Here is a 21,965-nt window from a genome sequence, read left to right on the forward strand (position 1 = left end):
CAAGCCCACGGAATTTAGTTCCGAGATAATTGCGTTTAAAGTTTTGTGTTTATTTCATACGCTGAAGAACCAGCGCGCTGCGAACGGCTGTAGTTTGAAATGTACATGTACTTTCAGAATGTTCAATAAAAATTCTTTTTCGATTTTTTGAGTTCTAACTTTGTATATAACCCCTTAACTAAAAAGAAAATAATCGTATCCCAAGTTTCTGTGATATAATCACTGTAATACTGCTTGGGTGGAAAAGCCCCTGGACCACATCAAGGTACAGTATCATGTCGAGGGCTGTATATTATTTTTCATTTATATTCAAATTGGCTATAAACAAAATGTTTAATTTTACACGCTCCTACAAGCATGTAGAACACACGAATTTTGAGGCTAAACTGCCAAAGAACAACGATTTCAGTTCAAAATCTGCACTTTGTACACAGTATTTTCAACAAAATTATTCCAAATATCCAAACATTTGACAACTTTGCTGAAGCCCTCAACCATCTATACAAAATTTGTTTTTTTGGGGCCGGGAATTCTACTTTAATTTAACCAATAAGGTTAGATGCTCATATTCATAAAAGTAGGACAATATCTATTGGAGACCTTAGTTATCGTTATAGAACCTAGGTGTTCTTGGAAAAAAAACTCAAAAACAACATATTTCAATTATTTCTATTTTTAAATTGTTGAAGTCTTCAGCAAAGTTGTAGAATCGAATCGATTTTTGTTGAAAATGCCATATACATACTGTAGGTTTATTTTTGAGCCGAAATCGTAATTCTTCGACAGTTTATTTGTATTTTTTTAACTTTTCCATATTGTAACCATATTTGATCAACTCAATATGCTCAATATTCGTAGGTACGTGTAAAACAAAACGAGTTATTGATAATTAAATTATCTCGTTTTCACTTGCTTGAGCTTGAGCTTGTACGACCACCCCTGGCTACTACTCCGTTATCGATCTGGACTAGCTGAAGTTGCACAGGGAATCGGAAGATAATTATGCTTGGGAGTAGCGAAATATCTTTCAATGTGCAACTCCTGGTAATCCTAAACGTAGACGTAGACCGCGGAAGGAAAGGGATGGAATGTTAGTCCGATAATTGCTTTTGCTAGAGGCCGTATGTACTACTGCGTACTCCACAAGTATCACGGGAGGAGGATATTTGTTAGTAAATATAGAAGTCATTTTCACTTGCTTTACTTGGGTTTTCGCCATCTAAATCGTCGAAAAATCCCATTCAAACTTTAAGCACGTTGGTCCGGTAGCTAGACTCATCCAATTTGCTTGAAATTCGGAGCAAACACTTCGTTTGAGACTAGGAGTAGACTCAGGGACGGGCCGATGGGGATCATTTTCAACTTATAGATTATAGTTTCAAATAGTGAGGTAACTTAGTACTCACAAACTTCTTAGATCATGCCTCCACGTGAGTCTCTTGATGACACTTGGGCGTAAGACCAGCGTCAGCTGGGTGCCATCATCTTTCTGCTGTAGCAGTTGAATGAGAGAGTGTCGAAGGATGGGCCTCAAAACCCGCACCGTAAAATTTATGCCCCAATCCAAAGTGTGACGCGACCTGTGCCGAGGGATGAATAGCGAGGGGGGGGGGGGGGGGAGCTGAACACGTCGCATGCCAGACCCACGTAAAACTATGTCAAATCACACACGGAGCCTGTAGGACACCACAGTATTTTTGCCCTTACCCTGTCAAGCGAGGCTCTGACAGAGTTGACTGTCTTTCCCTAGCTTTTCGTTAAAACTAAACGGAAAACACTAACAAAATGCTAAACGTCAGCTTGGGGGAGAATGTGGCGATGGAAGTGGAAGAGGAAAAGGATTGCACGGATAGCAAACTAGGGGAGTGGCTCGTTGGTTGTGTCTTGCAATTCGTTCATTCTCAACTCTCCAGCTAGAAACGAGGAGAGTGATCGGACAGTGGTCAAAGAGGACACAGACCAGCCCAGCGAAGCACTCGGTGCGTCGGAGGGTTACGGGAATAAAACGATAGAAGCATATCATTTAAGCGAAGCGACAAAGAATGGTATGGGTGGCTGCTGAGAAACAGCCACAAACCCGCTGACACGCTAAAGTTGGCCAAAATCCTAATAGGGAAGGCACCAGTCAACCGACAGCGTTCGACGGACACCGAGTTTCCGAATAATAGTGGGTGCAGAGCCCCAACCAAAAATCATCAAAAAAAACTAAGCAGTACCCAACCTTCAACTAAATGGCTAACTCAAGCTCGATGGCCATCATTTTGGTTAGGTATCCTGCGAATACCCTCAGTCATGTACATGAATGCTACCCGATGCGCACTGATCGATAGTGTCATGGGGAAGGGGTCAAGCAATACGACGTCCAAGTTTAGGAACTGAGGCCCATACAAGCAAGTTTATCTCGAAATCGCCTGTACAGACAAGGAAGCAGCTAAGTGGCTGCAGGATGTCACAGCTGCAACCAAGCCTTGGGAAGCTACTTCATTGGAAGCCGTTAAAGCGTTGCAGATTACAGACCAGGCGCTTTACATCGGGTATTTTCCCGACAGGTCCGATGGAAATATCCTCCGCCATCAGTACGATAATTTCTGCACAGAACGCTGGAAGGTAATTAAGAGAAGCATGGTCCTCAAAACGGTAGAGCACCTGTTGGCAGTAGATGATGATTTGATAAACTGATAACCTCCCAACACAAACAGCTGAACTACGTATTCGGAAAGGCTAAAATGCGCCAGCTGAAGGGGGGGGGGTCCGATCTTCGCCGAACGTGGAAGTTCTAGGTAAGCATTGATTGACAAAGCCCCCGTTGGTAGCCCAACACGGTAAGTAGATATCGTACAGATTATTAAAAAATAAAACATGCTTTCTAAATTAATTAAAAATTCCTAATAGCTAACTTATAACTAGATTTGGTTGCATTAAAGTCGAACAGATGTGAACTTTCATTGAATTTGTAGCAACATCTATCCACAGGATTGTTTTGACCGTAAACAGTACGATGTCTAGGAATCCACAAAAGAGGACGGTTCCTTAGAGCGCGAGGAGATACAAACACATTAATCCGTGCAAGAATATCTGGGCATTCAATGTTATTACACAACATATCAAATATAAACATTCTTTGCAAGAATGTGCGGCGGAACTCTAACGTCGGTAACTCAAGCAGCATGCATCTATCGTTGTAAGGTGGTAGATGGGCAGGGTCGTTCCACGGCAAATTTCTTAGAGCGTATCGCACGAAACATCTTTGTACGCTTCTAATCGGTTTATTTGGACGTTGTGATGTGGAGCCCACACTTGCACAGCATACTCCAAAATGCTTCGCACCAATCTGCAATATAGAGATCGTAGAAATCGTTAAAGCCAGGGGTATTTCGCTTCAGGAAACCAAGTGTTGCGAATGCCTTCGCCGTCGTTGCGGTGATGTGATCCGAGAAGCTAAGCTTTCTATCAGAAAGCACTCCCAAGTCACGAATGGAGTCCACTCTTTCGATGACGCGGCCTTGGAGCAAGTACTCATAATGAGATAGAGTGGATGATCGCTTGAAACTTTTTTTTTTTACAATGGAGAAGACCTTTATGTCCTAGCCCAGTACACGTGCTATTGGTGGGTCCAATCTACCACACGGGGTGCACTGGGGGCGTGTCGGACTCGAATGGTGACCAGCCATTAATACCGACTAAACTCCATTGGGCTCCGCCATCATTCCTCCCAGGAACTACCTCTCGGTATTACTGCTGGGGGGATGGCTGTACTAAATGTACTCATTCACTCTCACTCACGCGTTGATACATCCTGTATGAGGCTTACTTGGGTGCTCTCTCAATCGCACTTTGATTCACTCTCAAACACTCCCACATGAGGCTGACTTTTGTGCTCACCTTTTACGTTCCATGCGAGGCTGACTTGGGTGCTCACCTTTTTCATTCCTTGCTAGGCTGACTTTTGTGCTCACCTTTTACGTTCCATGTGAGGCTGACTTTTGTGCTCACCCTTAACATACCATGTGAGGCTGACTTGGGTGCTCACCCTATCACCTGATTCACTCTCAATCGTGCCACTCTATTGTACCTTTGTCACTCCCACTGGCATCCCATGTGGGACATTTTTCTTAGGCCCCACTTCTGACATACCATGCGAGGCTGACTTGTGTGCTCACCTTTTTCATTCCTTGCTAGGCTGACTTTTGTGCTAGCCTCTACCATACCTGTGAGGCTGACTTTTATGCTCACCCTTAACATGCCGTGTAAGACTGACTTGGATGCTCACCCTTTCACTCCTCTGCCACGCCATGAGGCATCGATAGCTAAGTTCCAACATACTACGCTGCGACCCTCCCGTCTTGGCATGAGGCAGTCCACTTATACGCCTATACACTCACTCTTCTGTCTTGCTCCGGGGTGGCTGCGTTTACCCCTAACGCGGTTGCCATTCGCTGCGCCAAACCTGCCTCGGCATGAACAGACCATTCACTCCCTTTTTTGCGCTTGGCCTTTTTCGCTCCAGCTAACCAATCACTAGTTAGCCGTGCCCGTCGTCTGTTGCTCGGTTCGCCAGATTACCTGTAGCCTACTGGCAATCTGGATGGTAGCAGCCGAGACTGCGTTCCACTTCTCCACCGATTGACACATCCGCTGAATAAGGGTATCAGGGGTTGTGTCCCAGCCACAGATGTCAAGCATTGCTCTTCTTTCGACGTCGAACCGATGACATACGAACAGTATGTGTTCGGCAGTTTCATCTACACCTGGGCAGTCCGGGCAGACTGGGACCTCCGCGTGCCCGAACCTGTGGAGGTACTGACGGAAACAGCCATGGCCTGACAGGAATTGTGTCAGGTGGAAGTGAACTTCCCCATGGGGTCTTCCCACCCAGCTCGATATGCTAGGTATCAGCCGGTGGGTCCACCTACCTTTCGAGGAGTTGTCCCACTCACGCTGCCATCTGGCGACCGAGGTCACCCTGGTGCGCTCGCGGGCTCCCCTATTTCCACGTAGCTCAAAGCACTCCTCATCTTCCCGAATGACCAGCCCGACTGGCATCATGCTCGCTATCACGCAGGATGCATCGTGTGATACCGTGCGGTAGGCAGATATCACTCTGAGGCACATCACGCGGTAGGTGCTCTCCAGTTTCTGTAGGTAACTGGTTACCCTCAGTGCTCTTGACCATGACGGGCCGCCGTACCTGAGGATAGATACGGCAACGCCTGCCAGTAACCTACGTCTACTGGCGCACACCTTTGAGCTGTTGGACATCATTCTCGATAGAGCCGCAACAGCAGTCGACGCTCTCTTGCATGTATAGTCGACATGGCTGCCGAAGGTCAGCTTGTCGTCTATAATGACTCCGAGAGACTTCAGACTTCGCTGTGAAGTGATCGCGACTTCTCCCACATGGATAACTGCATGTTGTGCCGACTTGCGGTTGTTGACGATAACTACCTCCGTCTTATGATGAGCGAGCTCCAGGCCTCTCGCTTGAAACTTATCATTTTATATTTGTCAACGTTTATCTGCATACCATTCAACAGGCACCATTGTTCAATATTAATTACATCATCTTGAAGTGCAGCAGAGTCAAGTCCAGAAGCAATGGAACGAAAAATCTTCAAATCGTCGACGAAGAATAGTTTTCCAGATTTGATACGAGTACAAATGTCGTTTATAAATAAAATAAAAATTAGCGGCCCTAGGTGACTTCCTTGGGGGACTCCGGTTGGCATGACGAGCAAGCAAGAACGTGTTGAACCAATTTCAACGAAAGCACTCCGACTAGACAGATATGATTGCAACCATCCAGTTAACCACGCAGGAAATCCTAGTCTTTGCAGTTTCAGAAGAGCAATGTTGTGAGGTACTTTATCGAATGCTTTCGAGAAGTCAAAATATATTGCATCGGTTTATTGACGCTTCTCAATAAAGGGGACCAAGATGCTAGTGTACATCATCAAATTTGAAGTTGTAGAACGTTGCTTCACAAATCCACGCTGACTTTCGTCGATGATGTGAGAAGCAGCAGCGTACATCTCATTGTAAACAAATTTTTCAAGGACTTTAGCAAAACAGTTCAAAAGTGAGATTCCTCTGTAATTTTCAACATTGTCTCCAGCCTTGTGAATTGAAAATATAGCCGCTTGTTTCCATGCACTCGAGAAGACACTTTCAGTGATTGAGCGGTTAAAAATAATGCTGACCGGCAATGACAATGATCGTGTACATCCTTTTATCCTTTTATAAAGAAATAAACACAAAATCTTTGGATTTAATTTTCCACAAGTTAGTATATTCAAAAGACCTGCCAACTCCACGAGCTGAAATTCTGATAAACGAAGCAATAAAATTCTCTCCAGTAGCAGGATTCATTCAACGAGACGTCTTTGCAATAGCAGTGGAGACATGGAAGGCTAGCGGAAAAGTAGGGGATTGTGATCGCATCTGCCACTTCCCTGGCGACACAGGGAAATCGATACGCTTTTTAAGTACTGCACAAGCATAAATAAATAAGCACTTCTTCATTGGATGTGATGACAATGCACATCATACAAGTAACCATTAGAATACCTTTCGTCAAACAATACCAGCTAGCGAGTTGAGCCACCATTTTTGAACGCAGTTAGGAGCGCAGTACTGGACCTCACATTATGCAGTGCTCAAATAACGGAAAAGATAAAGAGTTGGCACGTTTCTGACGAACCTAGTCTTTAGGATCACTGACACATAATGATCGCCATTGAAACTTGAAACCAATAAACTCACAGAGCCAAAACACAGAGAAATAATGGAAACAAATTGAGATGTATTCCACACCTGGCACAATCGAAAAGAATGGGGAGTAAGCTCCAATCTCTAGCTGATCTGGATAATGTTGCAAATGGCCTACAAAAGAGGATCATAACCGCCTATAATAACAGTTGCCCAATTATAACGATGTCTGTAGGAACGAAGGCTAAAAACTATCAATACGCGGGTTCCTGAAAACATCGAAATCTTTTCAGTGGCAGCTCGCCTTCAGAAAGCCTTACCAGAGGATCACACAAATGGCCTAGAGCAAGTGAAAAAAGCGATGCTTCTCTCACAACTAGCAATAGTGAAACTTTGGGTTTTCTAATGAAGACCTACTTTCCTAAGTTGATTGTGAAAGACGAGAATTCAATAGGTCAGGATTATGATGGACTCCATCCTAAGAGAACTTGTAAGGTATCTTAGAGCCTGGCCCATGAAATTTTTGCACTCAAGCTCTAATTAAATTGGCTATCACCTTTGAACAAGTTTCCCGGCCCTGATAATATTCTTCCAATATTTCTTCAAAAATCGGTAGACATAATTCTTCCGGATATGGTAAACAACTTGAGATCCAGTGGTATTCCTGGACACCCACCTATAAGCTGAAGAAAAGTTGTGGTAATTATTATTTTAAAGACAGATAATAAAAGACTTGACAATGCCATATACCTATCAGTTTGACATCAAAACTTCTGAAACTGATGGAAAAGCTACTGGACTACTATATTCGAACGGAGCACGGAAATTCCGCTAAACAAGTACCAGTTTGCATAGCAAAAGAGCAAATCTACGGAAACAGCACTACATACCTTAGTGACACTTATTGAGAAAACCCTCGATTTCAAGGAAATAGCAAAGGGCGCTTTTCTTGACGTCGAGGTGCTTTTGATAATACATCCTTCATATCAATTCACAAGGCCCTGGCAAAAATGGGAGTGTAACAATCGATAGGGAACTGGATTCAAGATAGCTCACGAGTCGAGAGATCACACCCACGTTAGGGGATACGAAAGCCACTTTAACAACCAATATAGAGCCTGTCCCCAGGGAGTTGTGTTATCATTCCTACTCTTATAGCTTAGTGGTGAATGATCTTCTCAATGATCTGACTGAAACGAGTTTCGAGATTGTTGGTTTTACAGTTGACATTGTCCTAATTGTTAGGGGGAAACATAAATCTGTACTAAGCGATCGGATTCAGCCCTGAACTTCACCATGACCTGGTGTTTCAAAGAGGGACTCAACATGAAACCTGCAAGAACAATCATTGTACCATTTTCCAATAGGAAAAAAACTGATGTTGGTTCCCCCAACTCTCAGTCGAATCTTCAATTAACTACACAGAAGAAGCGAAACACCTAGGTGTTATTTAAGACAAAAAACTGAATTGGAACACGCACCCGAAATACGCTGCCAATAAAGCAACTACAACTGTGGACGTGCAGTAAACTGTCCGGAAATCTTGGCCTAAACCGAGGTTGCCTTATTGGTCCTACATGAGCATCGCTAGACCACGATGAACTTATTCCTTCATGGTATGGTGGTCCAAAGTTAACCAGAAGACTGCCCAAATTAAATTAACTAAAGTTCAGAGGCTACTCTGCCTTTCTATCACAGGCGCTATGGAATCAACACCCACTACAGCTATGGAAGCCATTCTTCATCCTCCATCATTGCACAAATATGTTATGGAGAAGGCGAGACTTGGCTCTCTGCGACTGCTAAAGGGTAAACCACAATTTAATGGGATTTTTAATGGTCTCATGAGCATAATACAGCAACTAAATCCTGTATTGGCTACAGTTCAGGATAAAATGGAGGCTAAACCGAACTTCGACATCTCATATGAGGTCCACATAGTGGGATCATCAGATGTGGGATCTAGGTGTGGTCCCATACTACCTCAAAGTACAATATCATTCTATACGGATGGTTCTAAAATGGGTAAGCTGACTGGCTCGGAAGTCTACGGATCAAGAATAAAAGAAGCGATATCAATCGGAAAGTGGCCTACAGTTTTCCAGGTAAAAGTATATTCGGACAGCCACTCAGCACTGTTGACATAAAGGTCGTCGAAATGTGAGTCTAAACTGGTTTGGAAGTGCATCACATCTTTACCCCAACTGGCCACTCGGAATAAAGTAATGATATTCGGCGTACATGACCACCAAGGAATCGATGGTAACGAAGTGGCCGACGAAGTAGCCAGGCGTGGTTCATCAAACATGTTTGTTGGACCAGAACCATTTCTAAGTATATCTACCTGTGCCATCAAACTAGAACATTCAGCTTGGGCAAGATCTCAACTACTAAACGACTGGCACAACGTATTAGGCGCTCGACAATATACGAGATTTACAAATCCAGACGCATCGAGAACTTTTTTCCCTTTCAAGTGTCAACTGAAAAAAATGATAAAAGTCAAGATAAAATTTGTGGATTCTGTAACCATGAGCCCAAGAGTTTCGAACTTATTCTCTACCATTGTGCAGCATTATTTCTCTTAAGGAAGCGATACTTCAGAAGGCATGGAAAAGGATCCTCAGCTACATTAATAATGTAGTACACTGAGGGCGGGCATACCCGAGAAAATTCTTATGGGGTCAAATGCCACACAACCCCATAAAAATACCATGAACGTGGTCTGCGCCAAATTTTGCATCCATCAAAACACCATGAAATGCTCTCAAAATGGGTTTTAAATGGGATCTTCCGGACCATGGTGATGGTGTTTCCATGGGTTGAACCCACTTCAAACACTATCAAAACACCCTGCAGTGGGGGGTGAATTTGGACCATGATCATGGGAGCATTATGGACTTTTCGATTGCTCGGAATAGCGTAGTTGGTGAAGTGATTGCGAGTTCACCTGGCTTTGATTATCTAAAAGAGGTTTTTCTAAACCGCAAAAAGAGGCGAACAACTGTAAGGTTAAAGCAGCTATAATCAAAAAATGTAGTATTCAGTTGAAATGACACATGTGGACAAATAAACAACTCGCTTCCAACTACAATAGATTCGGGCATTTTGTAACATGTAGAGCAAACAGGGGCAGACACAGTGGTCAAGTTTCCGCTAACAGAAAAAAGTCTAGAGCTAGGTTTTTCGAAAATAGTTTTTAAGTTTTTATTGAAACGAAATCGTGCTTGCGTAATATTGATCAATTCATGTCCGAGGTTCTTCTTCGATTTTTTTTTAGAAGTATCACTAACTACTTGTGTGTATAAGCCCTATTGACAACGGAATAACCGGCACATCCGTAGAATTGGCCAATTCATAAACATGGCTTTGGAAAGTTGGATTTTTATATTTTGTGTTCCACTCGTTAGTAACTGACACCAATTTGCTGCCAGTTAGACAAAATATCCGAACCAACACAAAATTGGAGCCAGGGAAACGTACTAGTACGTACGTACGTGGCACGAGAGCCAAACGAAACATTAAAATCTAACTTTTCAAAGTTAGGTCCTGTGCCCTTATGCGCAAATTGGGTAATCCAATGTTTCCCTTGGGAAAAAAGATTGCATATTTGAGTCTCATGCTAAAACACAGTTCGTTTCCCTATACTCGTCAGCGACACAGAACTTCTGTGCTTGGCTTAGCGAGACATCACTCAGTACCAACCAGTTGTGTTGTGTTGAACTGTTTGGATACTGGCGCTAATTTGGTGTTGGTTTGGATATATCGTCTAACTGGCAGCAAATTGGTGTCAGTTACTGACGAGTGGAGCACGAAACATTAAAATCCAACTTTTCATGGCTCTGGAACTCTGTGGCTTTCTCGAAAGTATTATTGAAATTCTCTTTGCAATGATGTCGTGTTTTTGACCGGGACATCAACCTTACTGGCTTCATAATGACCTTACGGAAGTTACAGAACATCCGTACAACTGGCTCTAAAACGCTGTTGCATTGACCTTATTGGGTTTGTAGTAGCTTAACAGTGCAATGAATTTTATTCTTCAAAAACATGAACCAGCTTTCGCACGAAAATTCCGGATGTTTCTATAAAGCCAATAGGGTCTATGTCTCGGTCACAAGAACTTTATTTCAATGCGACCACTGAAAATATTTTCGCAAAACCTAGGACGAACTTTCTGAATTGATCAGTTCCATGGATGTTCCGTTTCATCCGGAAAGTCGTTAACTGATAAATAGGGCACAAATTTATTCCAATGATATGCCACTCCCCAGGAAGTCTTTATATTTAGTAGGATCGTAGCTCAAACCCCGCAATTGTCCTGTATATTAAGAATCGACTGCGAAGTCTTCAAAGTCACAAACTCGTAGGCATATCTACCATTACAATGAGAATCTGTAAAAAAATCGAGAAAGCCACAGAATTTTATCGTTGACGTAATCACAATTTAACAAACAGTAATTCACGAATTGACGGAACATTACCGTGTTACGTTCAATTTTACATGAAACAGATACTTTACATGCTCAAAATTACACTTCCTGCCATTCAGGATAAACGCTACATGTGGAGTAAAATTACGTGATTTAAGAAACTCAACGTCATGTAAAATTAAAATCAAACATAAAACTCAGTCATTTTTTATGCTTGCATATGTCATGGTCAGGAGACGCAAATTTACACGATTTTTTCTAGGTGTGCAGAATCAAGTTTGTGAATTGGCTAGCTCCGCGGACGTTCTGGATCATCCGGAAGGTCATAACGTGGCAAAGAGTGCTCATTTCAATCACACGCACACATTCATGCCAATGATACTTAGAAAAATACTTCCGGAAAACCCTCAGAGTTCTTGAACTGGGTTCATGAATTGACGGATTAATGGATGTATTTTTAATTTTAAGCTGACAAATTGTATATTTGGCAACACTGCCGCCGAAAAATAATATGTTTTCTATTTCCCGACAAAGAACGGGGGACATGAGAATATAAAAATGAAGGGTTTGTGCCATTTTTTCAAAACCGACAGAGGTGCGGTTTATCGATACAAAATTTGGGATGAATTTTAATCTAGTGTCAAATGAATATTACCCCAAAATTAATTCAGATCTGTAAAGGACGGGTAAGTTCGCTGTCAGACCAATAAACAAAATCCCCTTATAGTTTTCCTATCTAAGTTTATAACTGATTCGCTCTAGAATACCTATCCGTCTTTCGTTTCTCTTAGTCTTGAAATTTGCCGAAAATAGCCAACAAAATCGATACATTACAACTTTGCGGCAATTAAAACACAGTAACGAAATTCCATTATCCATGCTATTCCTAACCATTAAAAATACTCTCAATAAATCATAGAAACTAACTACCACTTACCTTTCCGTCGTAGGTTGTGCGCAGATGAGCGGCTGCTTTAGTTCGATGATTTGCCCGTTCTTCTCCCTCAACTGACCCCCATTTTCCATATAATACTGAACCAACTCGGACAAGGTGGCAAACTTTTCTCCTAAAATGAAATTTAGCATTACGTTAGGATTATCCGAAATGGGAAGATAACTTACCTCCATACAAATCGAAGAAATCGCCATTGTTCTGGATCTTGATGTGGGTCACCTCCTGACCTCGTCGAACCGACAACGTGAAGGCACCCGGACTGGACGACGAGAGCCGGGCCAGGAAGGATCCATCGAAGCCCCGCTCACGCAGGAGTGTTTCCGCCTCGACACCCGATACCGATGGGTGGAACCACCTGGGGAGAGATGGAGAGAGAAAGTAAAATAAAAATCATTCAGTTATGTTGTGTCGCGGTATTAGAGTATTCGAAGCCACCAAGTGGAGATGACAGCGAAGAAGAATTAGATAGTTAGATAATTCAAAAAATAGGATAATTTTTTTTTATTTCGATTATAGAGGTTTTAACCTTAAGGTCATTCGCTCTTCGGGTTAGAAAAATCTCTTAGGAAAAATTTCTAACCCTATGTGCGGGGTCGGGACTCGAACCCAGGTACGCTGCATACAAGGCAATCGATTTACCTATACGCTACGCCCACTCCCAATAGGATAAAATTTTCAATCGTCATTAAACCGTTTTTATGAAGAATTGATTTGTTGAAAACTTGATATTTCGTTCTGAACGGGAAAGTTGAAAACTCTGAACTGTTTAAATTCGAGTGATTCGCACAGATGCAACAAAATATTATCATGATTGACATCTATAAAGTATTTGTGCTTTTGCCAGCGCCAGAACTTCTGCAACTTTGTAGCATTCAAATTGCTGCAACTTTGTTGCCTTCTGAGGTGCAAAAGAAGAAGTAATCAGCGAACCATTAACACAAGAAGCGTAATGTAAAAAACGTGACCGTCGATTGATTACGATTACATACATTACATTGAAAAATCAATGTCTAGTCTCGCTGGCAAAAAAATGCCCCAAGGGTTCATTACTCCAGCGTCAGGCGGTCACACTCAAATGGTTTTAAGGTTTGCACCACTATTTTCAGTGCAGGAAATGTATTTTGGTATTTCTTCACATTTTAATATGTTTTTTCGGGCGATTTGCTAAAACTATCTCATTGGTCTCAATTCTATAGACCATTTTTCAGTTTCTGTTGATTATTGAAAAGCAGTAAATAATTTAACTCGTTCCAAATGACAGTCTAGATCATTTTTTTTTAAATAAAGATACCAGGTTATGTCATTAGACAAAGTCTGCACGCCCACGAATTGTTATTAAAATCCAAAAGAGGGATTGACCTATAAATTAGTTGGTACGAAAGGCTCTATCCCATTCAGCATAATGTCGTTGGGATAATGCCATTTGGCAGAATGATCATTTGGCATAATGGCAATTTGGCATAATAGTTCTTTGGCATAATAGTCATTTGGCATAAAGGTCACTTGGCATAACTGTCATTTGGCATAGCGCTCATTTAGCATAATCATTTATTTATCATCAAGATGAACTACATACATCATGAACAGTGAAAAATTGATGACCCTAGTATACATGGTTACGATACAATTCGTTCGGGTTTTTTATTTTTTTCCGGTTTGAGTCATAATTCATAAATAATAAAAATATTGAATTATTGCGCAAAATTTAGCATTGAAGAACAGCTTTTAGTTTAAAGAAGGAAAGGTTTTCGGTAAAGTATGTTAAATACCTTTCAATATCTAGGATCAGTACAGAGCTAAGTGTCAGACAGTGCAAAATAAATCATTGATAATTTTTCCTTCATTTAAACATGAGCAGTTCATGAATAGAAAAGCTATCGAAATCTCTATTTAAAACTTAAATAAGTAACTTTAAATCGTTAGAAACTAAATTGTCCTTCGTCCAATGTCCACTGTGCTAAATGAAAATTATGTCCAATGATAATTATGCCGATTTTTTGCGATTTTGTCATTATGCCAAATGGAACTATGCGTAAAGGTGTTATGGCAACTGATCAATATGCCAAAAGGGTCATTATGCTGACTATTATGCCAAATGGTTGTTATGCTTAATGTCATTATGACAGATAGCATTATGACAAATGGGGTAGAGCCCTCAATTTGTAGAAGTGCAGAATGGTGCTTGTATTAAGATTTTAACATTTGCTCATCAGTTTTGGAAATGGCGTCCAAGTAAGAGGAGCAGAGGGTCAACATTGAGGTATTCAGTCGACGAGGTACGAGGAACGTTTATCAAAAACCAGGAAGCCTAGATCGGGGTAAAATCGAAAATTGAATGACAGTAGACGCAGCAGCGTCAAAACGTGTGACGAGCGGGTTCAAGCGGAACTCCCGAGACGCTGCAATCAAGCTTGGAGTGTCATTTACAACCATACGTAGAGCTCCAAATCATGACGATATAGAAAACACTACCCCCTGAAAACGAATCCTGAAGCTGTACACGACGACGGTAACGAAATTATATTACGTGGCAGGGAATAACGAAACTTATACCAAGACTGGCTTCAAAAAGCTTCCTGTTTAGAAGTGTTATACGCCAATCACAAGAGAAAGGAGGTAAACATTCTCGAGCATACGAAACTATCGAAGTTCGTCAAGAAATATTTAGTTTGGAAAGCTATTTGTAGTAGTGGCTTGAAAAGGAACGTTTTTACTGCAATCAGGACCGTCAATCAGGAAATTTTTGTGGACATATTTTTGTAAAAACGTCTTCAGCCTTTCCTGAAATAAAACTATTGTTAAAACTTATATTTTTGGCCGGATTTGGCATGCTGCCATTACCAAAAAAAACAAGCAACTACACTGTACAAAAATGGTAAATAGAACGAATATGATCATACATAGCACGAATTCTTTCGTCGTTTTCTGCAATCAAGCATTTTCGAGCATTGTTAATAGTTCGTTTCTCTCATTTCACAAAAATACTGGATAAATTAAAATTTTCGTAATTGAACGAAACTTATCGTCGATGACAAAACTATTTTTCGTGAATTAATCGAAATGTTTCGTTCTTTTACTAAATGTTTGTATATAGTACGAATACATACGGGGAACATGCCATTTAAGCCAATATATTCTGATTCCTGAAATGTTTGTATATAGTACGAATCGTTTTGGAAATCGAGTTAATTTTAGTATATTGAATGAATTCCTTAGCGCACGATTTCATTTTTTATTTGCAAAAGTTAAATGCACTCTTGTAGTAACTATTTTTATGGTGAATAAATATTTGGGGATTCTTTGGCAAAACCCATGAATAGCGCAAAACAGATTTATTGGACTCTGTGAATCCATTTCGTTAATAGTAAGAATCTTTAGATAAAAACTTCGTAAAATTCTCGAACATCTTTCGTAGTTATTGGTATTTTAAAAAAAAATCGTTTTCAGAGTTGGCAGCACCCTCTCAGATTTTATTGACACTTTCTGTACGAGAAGACTTTGTCACAAAAAGCCACTTTGCATACTTTGTTTTTCCAAAAATGATCTAGACTGTCTTTTGAAAAGAGTCAAACTTTTTTACCAATGTATTTCAAATGGTCTAAGAATGACAAATCTTACAAAAAATGAAGTAGGAGTTATTTTCACAAAATTAGTCAAATTATTGAATAAAAATATTGAAAAAATCCTTCATTGACCCCTTTCACTGAAAAAAATCGATTTTAAAAATTTAAAGTCGATTTACATAAAAAAACCATTTTTGATTTGGATGAAATTTTGTTCCAAAATAGGTAATTATGTTCCCTACCTACCAAAAGTCAAGTTGGACACTTTCAAGGAAAAAAAGTTATTTGAAGAAAACTTTTGCTTATCCAAACTGATTTTTTCCAGCGTATTTTTATCGAAAACTAAACCAATGAAAGTCATAATCATTTCAGAATCTAATTTCCCAACTGATAGTTGCCTGATACATGCAAAAAGTATCAGTAACGAATTGGTATATATTCATAACAAACTTGAATGAGGGCAAAGATAAGCCATTTAACATCATCCATGTATGCGAGATTTAACTAAATACCACTTGGCCGTGTACGAAGAAGTATCTTGTCTAAGTACCCGCCCGGGAAGTAGAGATTGATGGTGTAGTTTCCAACAGGGACCTTAATTGCGAAGTATGAGGTTCGCTTCTTCAAGAACCCTTTGCTTCTGCCAGTGAAAAGTTTGGTTCGCAAGCAATTGCTTTGAGGAAAAATCAAGAAGTATATGAAAATAACTTATTTTCCATCAGTCTCATTTCGAACCATTCGCCGAATCTGTTCTTCCAAACTTTGATCTTTTGGAAGGGACTAGTCTACCTGTTCACCTATTTGTGCCACGAGGCATGAACTACCGTTGTTGCAAACAATTCGGTCTACAGCGACTTATTGTAGAAAGAAGGCACGCTGTGGAAAATGCGGAGAGAATCATGAAAAGTTTTCCTACTGTAGAGAGACTCCGCATGATCTCTCGACATATCCCGCATATAGATGCAAAAGAGCGCTACGCCACCGTTAACGACTAATTTCTACGTTTCCTTGTATACTAAAGAGCGAGAGTCCGACTATCCCATTGTGGGAACATCTTCTAATGTGCCTATAAATTTCCGGAAGAGGAAATTCTCTCCCAAGCTTCCTCGTAAAGGCATGAGAGTGTCCCTTGGAGGGTGCTGTTACAAAACCGAAGTGGAATTTCAAAAACCCCAAGTGTCTCTATATTTCAGTCCCTGCATTTTCCCCCAGGTTTTACACAATGCATTTACACTACGATTAAAGGTTATACGAAACGAGTACCCGACACGAACAACCGTGAACAGTATCCTACTTCGTGGTGGGCAGAGATTGCTTAGAATTGTACGCGAAAGGGACTTTTGAACGTCGGAGCGCCCGAATTTTTTCCAATATACGCGACGCTACAAATGCAAGTGGAAAACTTGATGAAAGCTGAAAACGCGATTATTGGCACCAGTCTGTCGACGGGTTAACGGACGGATCATCAGAGAAACAATGTTTCGTCTGGTGGCTAGGGCCTACGTTGTGTATTCGATTCATCCTGTGATTGGAATACACGGAACGTTCGTCACATGATGACAGCTATGCATCGCTTTTATATCAATTATTATGACAGTAGCGGTGAGTGTAATCATAAAAGAAACTGTTCTCCCCACAAAACTGATGGTATTATATTTACCCATCAACGATCATTTGATGGAGGATGGAAAGCACTCTTTGTATTTCCTGGAGAAAACATGGGAGTACTTTATCTGAAAAATCATAGCAGATTGCCTTAGTTTGAGTTTTTTCGCATTCCGGGTAATGAGAAGGCGGACACTTGGATTAGAATCATAACGAGGAGGTGGACATTTAGGCATTAGAAGGTGATATTTATGAAAGATCGCGTAGCTTCAACGAGTTTTTAAATATTTCTTTTCACAGGACGCACGAAAATTGGCAAATTTTGCGGAGCGATGGATGTTCAAGAATCTCAAAGGTATCAACAAACCTTGGTCCAAGAGAATGGATGAGGGTCATAACTTTGTTCGGGTGATATCTCGGGTCATGTACAATCTTTGGACGTAGAATGCCTATCTCCGTTTTCCCCAATCTATCGAACTTTGTTTACCATTTATCTAACAGTGTCATTTCAATCGAGCACGAGACCTGTCAAAAACACTCAATCCAAGAAAAAAAATCTCCTCGAATCCTTCTCAAACGATGGCCATTGACAGGTCTCGTGCTCAGTTGGAATGACACTGAGAAATAAATGGTAAAAAAACGATGGAGGAAGCGGGTCTCTATACCAGAGGGATTCAATCAAAAATTTCCAACTAACACCCGCCTTTCAGTAGAATAGTTCAGTCTGCTCGTCCTTTAGAAATACGTACAGAAACATGTTGTCAGTGATGTTGTTAGTGAAAAAAACGCATCACGTGTATCCAAATTATGCAACGTGTGTGACAATACTCATTACTCTACGTACCAACAAATCGTCGAAAACATTTCGACATGAGGATTCCAACACAACACACACGCAAGTATAAAAATAACTCGAGACAGGTTCATAAATAGCACACACACTTAATACAATTGTTGCACCCTGCAATGTTGAACTCAATCCAGACCCACTCTGCCCTCCCACATTGCAGATTGTGTGTACGCGACTCGAACCTGGTAACTCGTTCGTGTATACTACGTTTTGGGTGGGACAGCGTGGTGAAGAGCACACGATGGACTTTTCAGGCAGCGGCGAGGCAGTTACAAGTGGTACTGGCATCTGAAAGGTTCGTACGCAGTTTGGCTGTGTGCGGTCTAATGTCGCCTCTGCCGAAGTTCCATAGCATCTACCCCTTATTGTGCCGTTCTAACGTTATAGTCATGGTGTTGCTCGTTTGGCATGCGAGCAACGAATGATTCGAAGAGACACACGACACCTCTATTTATAACCCCTCGCATTTGATTAAGCCACTTAGGTGCTTCCTATTGGCGGCTCTATCTGAGAAAGCTGATGACACCTAACCTCAGATAGTGGAGTGAGATCTTTTTAATGTCAAAATGGGAGTTACTGCGAAAAATGAAAAATTCCGGCAGACGCGTGCGAGAATCGCTTACCTAGAATTTCAAGATTGAGTTCGGTGAGAAAAATATAAAACATGCTGGATCACAAACAACGGTTGCATGATTCGGATCTAGAGATGTTTGCCGTTTCGCCGCCGACGGAACCGAGGGTGATATTGCCAGAATATGTTGCACCGAGATTTTAATAGCGGTATAATTTCAGATGTAATCAAAGTGATTGAAGAGTACAATGCGGTTTATTAAAAAATAGGGACGAATTGGTCGGTGTTAAGTCAGACCAAACTAAGTCGCAAAACATCAAAAAATGACATAATCATAGCACTGGATAAAGAATTTAGTCAGCTACATTCGACTTTTGCCAGATTTGAAATATTTTTTTTTTTTTCGAGAGTTGTCCTACTGGAGCTGTAGAGCTAGGTTCTCGGAAGGGCTCCCCGTCAGAATCACATACTACAATTTGCAGACGAGACAGGCAATGTCGCCCAATAAAACACTGCAATAGGCCAATTGTAGCGGGCCGTGATTCTGAATGTGATATTCTTTGTACGGTTCAGGCATGTGCGGGCGTAGGGACTCGGAATCGCGTGTATCATCGCGAAGGGCTCGAATATTTGTACGTTAATGTGCTCGATCGCGTGTGCGTTTGTATGTCGCGTGTGCTAACGTGTAACTTCGCGTGCATAAATTCTATTTCATAACCGTGTGCCTTTCGCATATTCGCGTGTGTTCTAGAATGATCGCGCGCGGACCGTGAATCTGATACTTAATTTTTTGTGTACGGTTCAGATTCCAGAAGGAAGTGGGCTCTTCCATATCATTAGAGATCCCAATCATGTCGTCGTAGAACGCGTGGTCTAGTGGATATGAGCTTTATTTTTTTTTTGATTGGTCCAACTGAATGTATGGACCTAAATTGCTAGAATAAAGGTTAAAGATTTCCAGACGTGACCGATTCATGATCGCGCATTTGCGGGTTTGCGTTTGAGATCGCGTTTGTAACTTCGTAAGTACTAAAACGTTCACACAATTGCCGCAGTGTTATCAAGTTTACGCGATCGCGGGCATAGGTGTGCGTAGATGATCGCGAAGGGCTTAAGCGTTCGTATGTTGACGTGTTTGTCCCGTGTGCTCGCGTGTATGTGACTTCGCGTGTATAAATTGGATTTTGAAACCCTGCGGCGATTTATATATTCACGGACCGTCATTCTGATCTTTAGTTTTCGGTGTACGGATCACATTCTGACAGGGAGAGAGTTACCCCATATCACTAGAGTTTCCGGTCATGTCGCCATGGAACGTTTTGTCTAGTGGATATGGTAGTTATTTTTCAATTTTATTATTTTTTTAATAATTAACAAGGACCTAGATTGTTTGTACCGAGGATAGATACTTCCGGACGATCCCGATTCATGATGGCGCGAGCGCGGGAGTTTGTAGGTTGACACTTGAGATCGTGTTGGTAAGTTTATGAGTGCTGAGATTTTCACCTTATCACCGGGGTGTAATCATGTTTGCGAGTTCGTAGGCTGCTTGGAAAATCGCGAGGGGCTCTAACGTTTGTGCGCTGACGTGATTTTGTAACGTGTGTTCTTGAATGGTTGCGCGAACCGTGAGTCTGATATTAAATTTTCAGTGCGCGGTTTGAATTCTGGCAGAGAGTGGGATCGTTTATATCGATAGGGTTCCCGGTCTTAATTGGTCCAGCTGAAGGCATGGACCTAGGCTTCTAGGATCAAGGATAGACTTTCGGACGTGACCGATTCGTAATCGCGTGCACGATGGCATTTTTGTAGGTTCCCGCTGAGACCGCGTTTGAGAATGTGTGAGTGTTAAGACGTTCACTATCACCATCGTTGTTGATTCAGCTGAAGGCGGGTGTAGAATGGCAGTATAGGACTCGAAAAGAAGAAATAAAAGACAATATATGAGAGACGTAATAGATTAGATAGGTACAAGATACAGCTGAAGTTATGATCATCACATGAGACATACATTAGTACTTCAAACACTACTAATACTTGAATAGCCAATCACCACACATAGCACATCCTTTCTCAATTATCTATTTGTTACTGGTTGATTGTTGGTTATGAGCTGGTGAATAGAGGAAAGGTATAGAACAGACAAAAGGCTCATATCAGCCCTCCCGGCCTCCTCGACACACCACTATCGAGGCGTATTGTAATCAACATCTTGAAGCGGGCTTCTTATATAAATCAAATCCTCAGTAGTCATAATGTTTGGTGGATTATTAACATGAGAACTAATTAACCTCTAGTAGTAGAACTTGGTGCAAATAAAAACTAAAAAGAGCGAAGGTCCTTATATTTACATAACTCTATTGAATATATTGTGGCTTGATGATGTTTACAATACCGTCAATCCCATCAACCTGCGAGAGGGACTTTTGCCAGATTTGAAATATGTAACAATAAACAAGAACTATAGCAAAAATTAATTTCCAATCATAATGTAAAGGATGCGATGCAAATTTTGAACTCATTTTTCTCGAAATGAATATTTTGTCACTTAGTCCGGTCTGACTTAACACCGACCAATTGGACGGTGAAATGGAGTAAGATGTCGATGAAACTTGACTACGTATAATGAATGAGCGGCTGGAGCCGCAAAATTTGTGTCAGTTTGCTGTTGATTCGTTGGATCTGTTGATTTGATTTTAGGATCCCTTGATTGAAAACACCTTTACTATCCCTTGATTGAAAATACCTTTCAAACTTATTGTTAACTTTCTCGGGGCCCACTATCTGGCCGTAACCCAGATAATACGTGTTCGAGCAAATAAGATACAGGTAATAGTGAATAAACTCAACCAGACAAACTGGATTATTTGCTCCGAGCGATTTACGCTGGAATATCGCATCGATGTATCCACCCTGATAGTGGAGATTGATGGTGTGGTCACCGACTCGAGTCTGAAGTACGAGGAGCAATTCAAGGACGGGGCTGGCTGCTTCAAAAACATATCACTTCAATAGGTGAAGATTTTGCATGGCATGCAAATAAGAACAAGACTACAACTTATTTTCTATCAGACTAGTATTGTGTGACCTTCTAATAAAATCCTCCTGGACAAGGTTTGATTACTTGTTTGTCTGTTTGCTCCGTGAATGCCGTGTGAACAAACAGTGCGAAGGTAAACTTAAGCGCTCCCTTAAAGGGGCCCTTGAAGCGCTTTTATACGGTAATGCTAAGGCTAATTTGTAACCGTTTTTTACCCAGCGCTCTCCATGCTTTCTTGACTCG

At 41.2% G+C, this 21,965-nt stretch overlaps 1 protein-coding gene across 4 annotated transcripts in view; it reads right to left on the reverse strand.

Moving 5' to 3' along the window:
• Positions 1 to 21,965, reverse strand: part of LOC131685288 (tyrosine-protein phosphatase corkscrew) — a 317,023-nt gene that overhangs the window by 213,064 nt on the left and 81,994 nt on the right. For all 4 annotated transcript variants that reach the window (XM_058968898.1, XM_058968897.1, XM_058968896.1 and 1 more), the window contains 2 exons: positions 12,261 to 12,448; positions 12,076 to 12,205 (listed from right to left, as the gene is read on the reverse strand). In XM_058968898.1, the coding sequence (XP_058824881.1) occupies positions 12,076 to 12,205; positions 12,261 to 12,448 (318 nt within the window). The remainder of the gene's footprint in view (positions 1 to 12,075; positions 12,206 to 12,260; positions 12,449 to 21,965) is intronic.

The sequence above is a fragment of the Topomyia yanbarensis genome, chromosome 2 (genome assembly GCF_030247195.1).
Source record: "Topomyia yanbarensis strain Yona2022 chromosome 2, ASM3024719v1, whole genome shotgun sequence".
Taxonomy (NCBI): Eukaryota; Metazoa; Arthropoda; class Insecta; order Diptera; family Culicidae; genus Topomyia; species Topomyia yanbarensis.